The sequence below is a fragment of the Leptinotarsa decemlineata genome, unplaced genomic scaffold, assembly GCF_025532065.1.
Source record: "Leptinotarsa decemlineata unplaced genomic scaffold, Ldec_3_MD MMD2_P_RNA_scaffold_1, whole genome shotgun sequence".
Taxonomy (NCBI): Eukaryota; Metazoa; Arthropoda; class Insecta; order Coleoptera; family Chrysomelidae; genus Leptinotarsa; species Leptinotarsa decemlineata.
Genome location: NW_027412523.1, coordinates 2,021,001 through 2,034,414, shown reverse-complemented (window position 1 = coordinate 2,034,414; position 13,414 = coordinate 2,021,001). Strand labels below are relative to the sequence as shown.

Below are 13,414 nucleotides of genomic sequence, written 5' to 3'. Positions count from 1 at the left end.
CCAATTATACTGAACAAGACAGGCGAGAATTTGGATATTATCTACACTTTTGGTGTAGTAATGAATATTACTGGTGTTATAGCCCAACACCAAACCGCTATTTTAACACCTCAACATGTGTTTCGATCACCAAGTGATTAAGAGGAAGATTGAGATGATCACTTGGTGATCGAAACACATGTCGAGGTGTTGAAATAACTGTTTGGTGTTGGGATAAAACTCCCAGTAATATTCACAGAAAAATTACTCAACACAAAATATACTCCACGGATTGGAATAATAGATGGAACAGAAACTGATCCAGTTTTTTTATACACACTAGTAAAAGGTATCTTAAACACAGTTATCTTCGGTTCCTAAGGCAGGTTTCAAGCGATGAATTTGTTGAGTGACTGAAAGGTAGATCTGAAACCATTGGGGTAAGATGAATCAAAAACAAAAACACTGCTTCCACACACCAGAACTGCAACACTCTACTCGACGGGCATTTTGCAAATGAAGTTTGTGTCATCATGAAATGAATTTTACTGCAAGATCATACCCCGATGGTGTCAACTTAGTTGGGCTGAAAGCGTCGGGAACAGTGTTGCAGTTCTGGTGTTTGTGTTTAGTTCGTTGAACAAATGAATGTTCATAATAAAAATAATATATTCTTTATTTCATATAAGTATTTATATATACAACACACTATATACATATATATGGTACACACAAACACTGAAAGAAAAGACGTCAAATAAAAAGCAATAATTTCAGTTAATCACTTCAAAATATTCGGTTCCAGATTCAACAGAAGTTGTTTCACTTTATTTTTGAAGACCCTATGCACTGTGATCGACTTGAGACTATTTGGTAATTTATTAAAAATTCTAATGCACATATATGAAGGATTTTTTCTGTGAGAGTCTATGTATTGGGAAATAAATATTTAATGTTCGTGTATTATAATAGTCGGGATTCATGTAATTTTCTGTGAAAACCTCTTTGTGCCTATGTAAAAATGTTAAACATTCTAATAAATATAGGGCAGTGACTGTTAAAATTTGTTTTTCTTTGAATAAACATCTGCAGGATTGTTTAAAGGTCAGTTTATAGGTAGTTCTCAAAACTCGTTTTTGAACAATGAATATTTTTTGTAAATTCTGCTCTGTTCCCCAGAAAATAATACCATATCTCAACACTGACTCAAAATTTGCATGGTACAGAATTTTATCAGTTTTTTCATTCATGTTTTTGATATTGTTCTGATTGCATAAATGACCTTGTTCAATTTTTGATAAACAGAGTCAGTTTTCCAATTCCATTTCAAGACAATATCTATATATACTCCTAAAAATTTAGTATATTCAGTGATATTTGTTTCTTCGCCCTGCCAATTTATACTCACTGCTTTCTCTTTTCTATATCTCATATTTCATTCCCTGAAAAGAAACTAAGATTCCCCCCCCCCCCAAACAGATGAGAACTGAGTTTTAACAATTTGCGAAACACAAGTTTCATTCACTATACAAGAGCTTCTTCTGGCAGGTTCAGTACTAAAATAAATACTATATACACTTCTTACATGTATTAATAATTGAAATTATAATGAATTTACCTTCCTACTTGACTAATAATTTAAATCATTCTAGAAGAAAACTGATTAAAATGGACACAAAATAAAAACTATTTGATTTCCCTTACCTACCTACCTTACCAAAAATGTTGAACATTTTATCAGTTTCATAATCAATTTTACAAAGGGTAATCATACAAATGTATTCAATGAGCAAATGTTTGGAGTTCTTGAGTATATTGACAATTGAGCTTTCTAAAATATTGAGTTTTTAATATTTTATCTCGATGTGTCCTGACTATGATCGAAACTCCTTCTATGCCATTTAATATTTTCTTTGACACTACATTGTTTTTAATAAATTCACTCTGCTTATTGTTTGGTCCATGACCTACGTCATAATAATAATAATAATAACTTTATTGTCCAACAGTTAACCATTTACAGGACAATATGAAATTTTATTCACAATACTTAACCATGAACGAAAAAGAAAAACTAATTCTAATTACCTACTTCAAGTACATGTTAGCAATTCTAATAATGTTATGAAGCTTAGTGAAGAATAAATCACCATGGGCACAAATGCTATTGAAATTTGTGCATAAAACATATATTGTGGGAATTGAGCATGTTAGTTCTTGCTCTGAGAGGTCTGCAAATGGATTAAGATCGTAAAGCTGGCCGTGGTACATTGAAGTCAATTTGTTCAAGAATTTTAGGACAGCCAACTCTCTCATTCAATGACGACTTGAATAAAAATATGAGCGACGCACATTTTCTGTGATGCTCTAAACTAAAAAGTTCCAAACGTTCATATGTGACATCATTACTAATACCTCTATTCTGAAAATTATAAATTTACAAAACTTCCTTTGAACTCTTTCAATGGCTATGTTATGAATCTCATAGAATGGACTCCAGACGATACTTGCATATTCTATCTTCAAACGTACGTAGGTGAAATACCCAAGCAATAAGAAATTCTATTTGAGATTGAAGATTTACACAATCACCTACTTCCTTAATTATAGAAAATAATTTCAAGTCATCCGTGAAGCATAACCGCTCACAAGCTAAACTTTCACATAAGTCATTAATAAAAAATATGGTGTTTTAAGAAAAAACAAACGGTTTTCATGTGTTCTCCAAAGTAGATCAAGGTCCTATAATGCTTACTATCGCTTCTTAAAATTGTATTATATGGACAGATTAATCGCTTGTTTCAGAAGTGTTTTAGAAATAATGGAGACCATAATATTCACCTCACAATCATAAATGACAGCCAACTTGTTTATTGAAACACAGTTGTCTCTGAAATTGCTTTCTGAAAGTGGAGTACTTAATATTTTGTGAAGCAAACTACTGAATGTTGCTACTTCATGCTGATATTTGATAGTTTAGTATTGAATATGCCTGGAGAAGTTATTTTATAGAATTGTGGTTTAGTAAACTGTTTAGCAAAAATACCATAAAGTGTCGCTTTATTAAGTTATCATGGATTTCCAACAAGTATTGGTCAATTTCATCAGAAATTTTTCAACAGAAAGAAAAAGTACTCGGACTTGAATTCATAACTTGGTTACAAAGTTTTTTCAGTACTGACTGAATACTTAGTAAATGGAAGAGATAGCTATTGGATAATTAGGTACTCTGGACAGTACTTTGTACTGGGAATATTAATAATTTTAAGATTTACAAGAACTGATGTATTAATCTGCCACAATGCTAAAAAAGTAGCCATAGTTGTAATTTCATTTTATTTTTATTTGAAGAATAAAACATATTAGATCTACATACAAGATAAAATACATTTTAAGGAATGACTAAAATACGTATATATAATACGTATGTATATATAAAACTTAAATGTATAAAATATATGAAGTATGATGTATAAAAATATATATAATGTGAAATGTATAGAATGTCAAATGAATGAAATATAGATAAATGTATGAATATATACCGTAACAATAAAATGGAAATTTATATTCAATCACTGTGCTTATCCATGAACAAATGCAGATTTTCAGCGATCAACTGAGTAAATTTTCGGAAGTTGTAGTCAGCCAAAACAATATAATCAGCTATAACAATATAATAACATGGAAACAAATCTTGTGTTGCCTGATCTACAAACCCTAACTAGTCTAAATAACGGCTTTTAGGGAGTCAACAAAATCAGCAGAATACCCCCGCTTGGTACTGAATACTTACTTACTTCTGTTGGGTACTTACAACAGCTCTGTAGTCTTCACTGGAGAAATTCCACCACAATTCACAAAACAGATCATGCTTATCTGAATATACTGGCAAGCAAAAACCTGATCTTTGCTGCACTAAAAAACTGCAAATTGCCCCAAAGAAATTTCTTTTACTTAGATCAATGGGATAGGTTTGATTTAAAATTGATTCAACTTTTACATTTTTCGGGAAAGCATTGTTAGCGCTTCAAAGCTCCATCTTCTAAAAAGGACCGATTCTCAAAAGCGAAGCAGCAACCAATAGGGTTGTGACCCCTTTTATTATTCAAAAACAATTGTGATGACTCCCCACTCAAAGGATCGAAAGTTTTAGGTCAAAGGTTGTTTCTCTTGCAAACAAATTTGCTGTTTAAATTGAGAGGAGTATTATATTTCAAGAAGTTGAAAGCAAAAACATTTTTTTACTAAAACTTGTGTTTTTGTTTTTTCTCTGATAATTCGATGTTTTCCATTGTCCGAAAAAAATCAGAGACAGTAAGTATATTACTGTATGAGAGCTATTTTCTGGGGCTTGTTGGCCGTGGCCTGCAAATTTTTATGTCTGACGTTTCGTCTAATACTGCGGTAGACATTATAAAAGGCGATGAGGACCAATCATGCCTCGGTCACTGTATTTACCAGATTTGTCCCCCTGCACTTTTTTCTGTGCCCAAGATTGAAGAGACCCATGAAAGGACGGCTTTTTGCGACGATTGAAGAGATAAAACCGAATCGCTGAGAAAGCTCGAACGCATACCAAAAAGTGATAACAGAACTGCTTAGAGAATTGGAAAACACGCAGTCACAATGGTATTATATCTGAGGGTGACTACTTTGAAGGAGACAAAATAGAAGTTGACGAATAAATAAATAAAATATTTTTGTAGAGTTCATTTTTAAAATTACTTGCTATCTTCCTTTCTTTGGAATATTCCCACAGTTTTTTGTGAAAAATAGTAGGGATCCAAAAACTTTCTTCCCCAAATCATTTTTTATCTAGATGTTATACTATTTCGCAAAAGTTTTCCGAGTTTATATACCCTTTTCTTTTTCTGAAAATAATCTCAATATATTTTTCTTCATTTCAATTCAATAACTTCTGTAATGTCTTGTGATTGACTTCACTATCTTCTTGAAAAGTTTTTGTACTCCTAACAATAATCTGAAAGTCATCAAGTCATGTATTTGGAGGATATCACTTGCAATAGTAACAACGGTATTGTTAATCTCTTCGCAAATTATTTTTCTACTACCTATTCTGACGAAAAGGTTTTTCAAATTCCGCAATACAAATGCACAGAGAGTTTACATGTATCCTACTTCTATATTGAAACAGCAGAAATAATCAATCGACTCATGATAACCCCAGGAAAACTCCCAGTTGGTCCCGATGAAATTCCTTTGCAATTTTTAAAAAACTGCATATTCACTCTTGCAAAACCCTTACGAACATTATTTAATCTTTTTTTGTCTATGGGAATCTTCCCTGAATTCTGGAAGCAAAGTTTTCTAACTCCAAACCACAAATCTGGTGATAGAGAAAATATTAAAAATTACCGTACAGTGAGCAAGCAATCGGAAATTCACAAGTTACTGGATTGTTTGATAACTAAAAAACTGACATTTGATACAAAAAAACATAATAAATAAACACCAACATGACTTAATATCTGGTAGATCCACCACTACGAATTTATTGCTTTATCAACATTTTCTTTTGAATAACCTAGAGGAAAAACACCAAATTGACTCTATTTATACTGATTTCTCAAAAGTCATTGACAGGGTAAATCATGATCTTCTCATGGCTAAGCTCCTAGTATTAGGCATAAATGGTAACATGTCAAAATGGATAAAGAGTTTTTTTTATAATAGAATTCAGTATGTTAAATATGCTGGTTCCATACCATCAAAATTCCTGTAACGTCTGGTGTCCCTCAAGGATCGCATATAGGTCCAATACTCTTCATTATTTTTGTAAACGATGTGTCGGATGTCATACACCACAGATATTATTCAATGTTTGCAGATGATCTCAAACTTTACAGGGTTGTAGATAACTTTTATGATGCAGAACTGTTACAGATATATTTAAATAACTCATCTCGTTGGTGTGATGAAAACATGATTCATTTAAATATAAATACATGTTATCAAATAATATTTTCATGAGCTGTGAAACCTATTGTATATCCATACAAAATCAAAAACATTAATCTAAAGTAGACTAACAGCGTTCGGGACTTGAGAGTGTTGTTTGATAGCAAAGTAACCTTTAAAGGTCATATTGATCACATTACATGTAAATCACTCAAATTATTGGGATTTGTTCAACGATCTACAGATACATTTTCCATAAATACCTTTAAAATATTGTAGTGTTCCTTGGTACGCTCGGTCTTGGAAAATAATTGCGTGATATGGAGTCCTCTATATCAGACAGATATACCAATGATTGAGAAAGTACAAAACAAATTTCTGAGATCATGTGCATTTAAGCTCGGTTATCAGAGGTCCGACTATGAGTACTCAGACATTCTGCTTCTTTTGAATTTATCTACTTTGGAGCACCGCCGAGCTGAAATTGATCTAAGACTTCTTCATAAAGTTATAAATGGTGATATGAACTGTCCATTTTCAACACAAATGATCAACTTCAATGTAAATTCAAGAAGAACCAGAGTGTCGGAGTTGTTTAAAGTTCCTTACCATTCTACTAGCTATGGCCTAAATGAAACAATCACCAGAATGCTTAGGTTAGCAAATAAGAATAGCAGCTGTGTTCATTGTATAATGGCAAGTCCGTAAATAAATAAATAAGTAATAGTAGGAGATAACTTTTTTTGTGAACCCCGTATCTTCCTTAATTATCAATAATACAAACTCATTACAAAGAAAGATTTATTTTTTCACTTTGTTTTTACCTTTTTATCCTAATCAGCTAACAATACTTTTTTGCATAAATTTATTTGTCTGTCAAAAAAACATTTTAAGTTAAGTAGACTACAATTCCAACAATAAATAAAATCAATTTTGCCTTAGGTTGTAGTTACAATAAATATATTACACTTTAACAGCAATTCTAAAAGCTTCGCTTCGAAAAAATATATACAGCGTGTTCATAAAATATTGTCAAACGAACAAGTAATGTTCGAATCAAATCATCAGCTCTAACCGTGAATAGAAGTATAGAGATCCAGTCTCGGTGATGTTCAAGACCTGCCACTTTACATTTTTTATATGTTAGTAACTGGACCAGTTTTCAAATTGGCCTGTTACTGACAACAGAAATTCATTTCATAACCATTAACATCAATAGTTTTCTCAATGACTCGAAGAACACCCTGTACATGAAGAGATCTATAACAGAGTTCGGTGGAACTCGAAAACAAGTAAAAGAACTGATAAAAAAACTAAAAAGAGTTGAAGCATTTGATTGCTATTGCTTAATAACTATCTTTGTACACTTATCAGAAATCAAAAATAGAAAGACAGCTAGTGAGACATGTTTTTTAGAGTATGTGCACATAACATGTAGATACTATAGGAATAATTTTCTTATAAAAATTGACTGATATCTGTTTGGAAAATTTGAGCCACTTTGAAACGTTCTCGAACTATCACAAATACATTTTGAACATTCTAATTCCATTTGGTATGTTGCTGATATGAGATATCACATAGAGGTAAAAAATTAGAGCAACTTTGGTATACAATGAAAAAACAGAAAAGTTTTGTAGAGAAACATTTCTTGAGGGAAAATAAATCAAAGGAATTTAACTTTCTGTGCATCTGGCTTGTATCACTTTTTAAATTACTACATATGTGTCTCAATAAATATAATTGAAAAATCATTTACATTATTGAGATGACTACCCCACTTGAATAATTTCAATTCAATAAACAGGACGAAGGGAAACATGGAAATTTTTCTCTGAATATGAACAGAAAGTATCATTGATTTTCCTGGTTTATTAGAAAGTTCATTGTGCTTCACTTCTTTGCATATTACATCCAAATGGAGAAGCTAGAAGATAAAAAATTCTTCAAAAGTATATCTACCAAAATAAATGTTTATATTAAATGAAGCTCTAAATTCAGAACAAAAAACATTTTTCATGGTTTATAATGACCTTAATGAATCGTGACTGGACTGGTCCAGAAAATCCCCAATAAAAAAAATGGGGAGGTACACAACATCCAAAAAGAACCTATTGTCCTTCTCCTGAAATCTGAAATAATTCGACAACCTTCAGAAGCAGTACAAAGTCCATAAATTAAGCGTAACATATAGCCTAAATTAAAAAATACCTGATCAGCCTCCGTAAATGAAATACTCTTTCAACAACCATATATTAACAAATATGTTAAGTATACACTTTCCTAAAATGTCACAGCGATCTTTGTATCACCCGCACACTCTTTATATACATTTATTCAAAATATGTCAATCTGAGATCTCTTGGATTCTAGAAAAGTGTGCAGCCAGCTTGAATTGTCATTTTCTAATATTCACGTATCTGTTACATTTGCGCTCTACAGAATTGCTGCGTCTATGTTTCTACTAGGTATAAGGGGACTTAGTGTACCAGCAATTTTCTGTCCACATTCTATCTCGTAGTGTGTGTCTAGAGGAATACCTGCGAATAAAGGTATATTTATGAATACACTGACCCATTACTTGATAAAAATTAATAACACTATCAATAATAACAATTTTGAATAGATCTAAAGAAATGAACTTCAAATGTTCAAGCCAGTCTCGGATATACCTACGCAGTAGGTTAAATGGACTGACGCCTATCAGAAAACAACTACTCCCCTGGCTAATACGACGAAAGGCATTGGATTATATTCGACAGGCGTCAGTGCAGGAATCTTCACAGAAAATTTCCTGCATATGCAATTGACAATACAACTGAAAAAGTCGGCCTCCAATTTTGGAACGGGCACACTTGCAGACCGGTTTCGGGCTCATTAGCCACTCGTCAGTGCAAGATAGTGGCCATCATCGACTTAAAGTCAATGATATTCCATAATTGAAAATCGGAATTCTTTCAGAGTATTTCATTCCTCTTCCTAAGTTGGAGTAAACAACAAAATGTCACTCCATCTAGTGGACCAGGTACTAACTAACTGCATACCCGAAATTTGCCCGATTCCTCTGAATAAGGAAGAAAAACTTTCTTATTAGTCAATGGGCTATGCTTGAAGACTGGCAGTAAAAAAATCTAAAGAAATGACCTTTAAACGTTCCAGCCAGTCTCGGATATACCTACACAGTAGGTTGAATGGACTGACGCCTATCAGAAAACAACTACTCCCCTGGCTAATACCACGACGGCGTTGGATTATATCCGACAGGAATCAGTGCAGGAATCTTCACAGAAAATTTCCTGCATATGCAATTGGCAATACAACTGAAAGAGTCGACCTTCAATTTTGAAACGGGCATACTTGCAGACCGGTTTCGGGCTAATTAGCTCATTAGACGCCTGTCGGATATAATCCAACGCCGTTCGTAACATTTGAAGATTTAAAATATTCTCAAGTGAGTAAAGGGGACGCACAGGAATTTATTCAGGAAAGATTTAAAAAAGTATTTCAGGAAACAAAGGAGGAATTGGAAAAAGTAGTTGATGAGAAGCTTGAGAGCGTTGAAAAGAAATTTGAAGATGAGCTTGAGAGAGTCGGAAAAAAAATTGAAAAGAAGCTTGAAGGAGTCAACAAAATATTTGAAGAGGTTTTCGGGGAACTTCGGAAAGAATCACAGGGGTCCAAGAGGATCGCTGCATTTCATTCTCAATCAGTTCACTGGAGAAATCAGTCGTTGTAGTCGTTTAGCATGTTTTCATCAAAAGATTTCATTTGACTTAGTACCACGTTGAATTGATTATCCTAAGAAAAGTATATATATGAACATTTTCATGACCTCAATTGAGTCTCATATGTCCAGGCGGGCTTCAATATTGCCTTGTACAGAAGTATTTTATTTTCGAGAGACAGTTGAGTCTTTTGTCCAGTGAGCCAGTACAGTTTTCGATTTTGAATACCAAGTTGCTTTCTCTTAGTGAAAATATGTTTTTGCTAGGTAAGGCTTTTGTTCAAGTGCAATCCAAGGTATCTCACATAATCTGCCTGTGGCAATTTTGTTAAGTGTGACTGGAGGACAAGAGCCTCTTCTTAGAGTGAATGTTACATCAACTGATTTTGCTTCATTTGCTTTTATCCGCCACATTTTGAGTCAGTGGGACCTGTATATTGGAATCAGAAATTGAATTGTAAAAAAATTATTTTACTTACTTGTATCAACTTGAGTTTTGGTTGGTATGAACGAAGCGACGAAAAGAGCACAAATGACTAGAAATGCTCCAAAAACAAAAGGTGGACCTGGCACAAGCTGCAAAAATACAGAAATCTTAAAAAAGTGAATAGCTAAAAATATGGTTAGGTACATACAAATCGTTAACTTGTTTTCAATTAAAATAGATAGTTACTAGAGATATGAAAAAAAAATTAAACTTGATTTGATAATAATCTATTAACAATTTTGAAAAAACTAAGTATTTACCATTTACTTCATACTTATTTTTAAAGAACGTAAGCCGTTAAATATTTTTCATAATTCAATTGAAGCTAAAAGGTTCAACCCAATGGAGATATTAAAAAAAATGCTAGTTTTTGATTATCCTAACGATATTGTCAGATAAAATGTAAAAAAGTTTGAAAACCCAAACAAAGGAAAGAATATCCCAAATGTGTACTTGGAAACATCTCCAATCTATTTAATAATTTTTCGACAAAATCACACCTATGAGAGTTTGCGAACATGGCATTATATCCATTAATTTATCCACTGAACACTTTAGATTGCCTGAAAAATCAATTACTTTTAAAAAATTTACAGATCAAGAGTATCATAATATAAATATGCAATTAATCTCTTGTAACTGGAACAATAACTCAGTTAATGTCGATAATATTTTACATGAATTAATTGATAATGTGTCAACAATTGTTAATGAAATTGTCCCTGAGAAAACAATATATCTCAAAAGTAATTATGTACCCTACTTTGATGATGAACTTAAAGAAAAAAGACGTGAGCGTAATAATGCATATTAAAATTTTTGGCATCGCGAGGGTGGTCTAAAAGAAGAACTTTGGAATGTCTATAAGATCATTAGAAATCAATATGTTGTTTTACTAAAGGAAAAAGAGAGATTATATTTTGAACAAACTATAGACAAAAATAAAAATAATAGTATGGAAATGTGGAAGTGTCTTAAAAGACTTGTTAAGCCAAAACAAGATGTTGCTAGCTGTATTCAGTTTGAGATTAATAATCAAAATGTAATTTTAAATAAGGAAATATACATTGCTAATAATTTCAATTTATATTTCATATATAGTGTAAATGAAATAACTTCAGTTTTTCAAAATGTACAGCAATGGACCCATGACTACCCTGTTATATCAGCTAATTACACTGAATTCGCGCCTTTAACAATTAATGAACTAAGAAATATTATATTCTCGCTTGACAAAACTAACAAAGCAGAAATTTTAAATGATAATTTCTTAAAAAAAAGCTTTTATGTAGCTGGGTACGCAATATTAAATTTAATTAACACATCACTTAGAACCGGTGTGTTTCCAGATCAGTTTAAGATTTCCACTGTTGTTCCTGTACCGAAAATTAACTCAATTAAAGCTGAACATTTTAGACCATTAAATATACTACCAACTCTTGAAAAAGTGTTAGAAATGTCTGTATATAACCAATTAATTCAGTACTTTAATACCAATAAATTGTTTATAGGCAACCATTCAGGTTTTAGAGCTAGACACTCATGTGAAACGTCTCTACAATTTTTAATAACTGAATGGAAAAATACAATTGATAGAAATCAATACATTGTTGCGACATTTCTCGACCTTAAAAGGGCATTTAAAACAATTGATCGAAATATTCTACTTGAAAATTTAAAATATTATGGGATATCAGGGATTGTTTTCGATTGGATTCAAAGTTACTTATTCAACAGAAGACAAAAAACTAAATTTGGAAAAGAATTGTCAGATGAACTTATACTTGAGAGTGGCATACCCCAGGGTAGTGTGTTAGGTCCATTGCTTTTTATTATTTACCTAAATGATATTAATCACATATCTGGATCACACTGTATAAATCTTTTTGCAGATGATACATTGGTTTATTGTATACATGAAAATTTGGATCAGGCAATTGTTGAAATGAATAAGTCTTTAAATAGCATTGAAACATATTTATTTATTAATAAACTGAAACTAAATGTCAGTAAAACAAAAAGTATGATTTTGACATCATCTTATAAGTATGATCAAATTGTTTGGGCAAATGCTGTTATAAAAATTAATAATGTTATCATTGAAATTGTGACTGAAATAAAATATTTGGGTTTTATACTTGATAAAAATTTAAAACTAAATAGTCATGCTGATTTTATTTGTAAAAAAATATCTAAAAAACTTTTTTTTCTCTCTCGTATATGTAAAAAAGTGTCTATGTATGCTAGGTTGACTCTTTTTAAAAGCCTAATACAACCTCATTTTGATTATTGTACAACATTACTTTTTCTACTTGGTAAAAATAAAATAGCGCAATTGCAAAAGCTTCAAAATCAGGGTATGCGATTAATATTGGGATGTAGCCGTTACTCAGCAATTAAATCGATGTTACAGTGTCTAAACTGGTTTTCAGTTGAAGAACGTATATTATATAAGACTATGATCTTTATATTTGAGCTGCATAAAGGATTGCTACCCAATTACTTTCAAAAATTCTTATTGAGAAATAATGAAGTTCATGATTACAATACGAGAAGAAATAACAATTTTTACATTAATAAAACTAACACTAAATTTGGAATGAATAGTATATTTCATAAAGGCTTAAACGAATTTAATAAACTACCAAAATTTGTAAAAGAATCTAATTGAATGAACCAATTTAAGTCATCATTAAAGAAGTATATTAGTGGCAGCTCATTATATTCGTAATTTTTTATTTTTTAATGTGAACTAACCTAACAATCTATAGATATGTATGTATATTTGTTTTTCCTTGAAAGGTACTTTAAAATGTTATTATATTTACATAGTTAATGCCGTGAGATATTTATGAATTTGTAATTTTTCTTTTTTTTGTATATTAGGCTTGCTTGCCTACTTAATAAATAAATACAACAACAAATAAAATTATATCCAAAAAATTATTTGTACTGTCAAAATCATACATGCACCTCTAACATCTCTTTTTTGGGTAACAAAGATTTTATATGTAGATGGATCTGACAGATAAACCCTACTTAGAATATATAAACCCTGCCTAGAATGGATAAACCTACTCAGAACAGATAAACCCTACTTAGAAACAGATAAACCCTACTTAGAAACAGATAAACTCTACCTAGAACAGATGAACCCTACTTAGAATAGATAAACCCTGTCTAGAATGGATAAACCTACTTAGAACAGATAAACCCTACTTAGAAACAGATGAACTCTACCTAGAACAGTTGAACCCTACTTAGAACAGATGAACCCTACTTATAACTTAGACCATCATAGA

The 13,414-nt window shown here is 31.7% G+C and overlaps 1 protein-coding gene across 1 annotated transcript in view; it reads right to left on the bottom strand.

Moving 5' to 3' along the window:
- Positions 1–6,688: 6,688 nt before the first annotated feature.
- The window catches only part of LOC111508541 (hippocampus abundant transcript 1 protein), a 30,978-nt gene continuing 24,252 nt past the window's right edge, over positions 6,689–13,414 (bottom strand). The window contains exons 6-7 of the mRNA XM_023164084.2: positions 10,105–10,201; positions 6,689–8,441 (exon numbers count right to left, since the gene is read on the bottom strand). Of these exons, the coding sequence (XP_023019852.1) occupies positions 8,338–8,441; positions 10,105–10,201 (201 nt within the window). The 3' untranslated portion in view covers positions 6,689–8,337. The remainder of the gene's footprint in view (positions 8,442–10,104; positions 10,202–13,414) is intronic.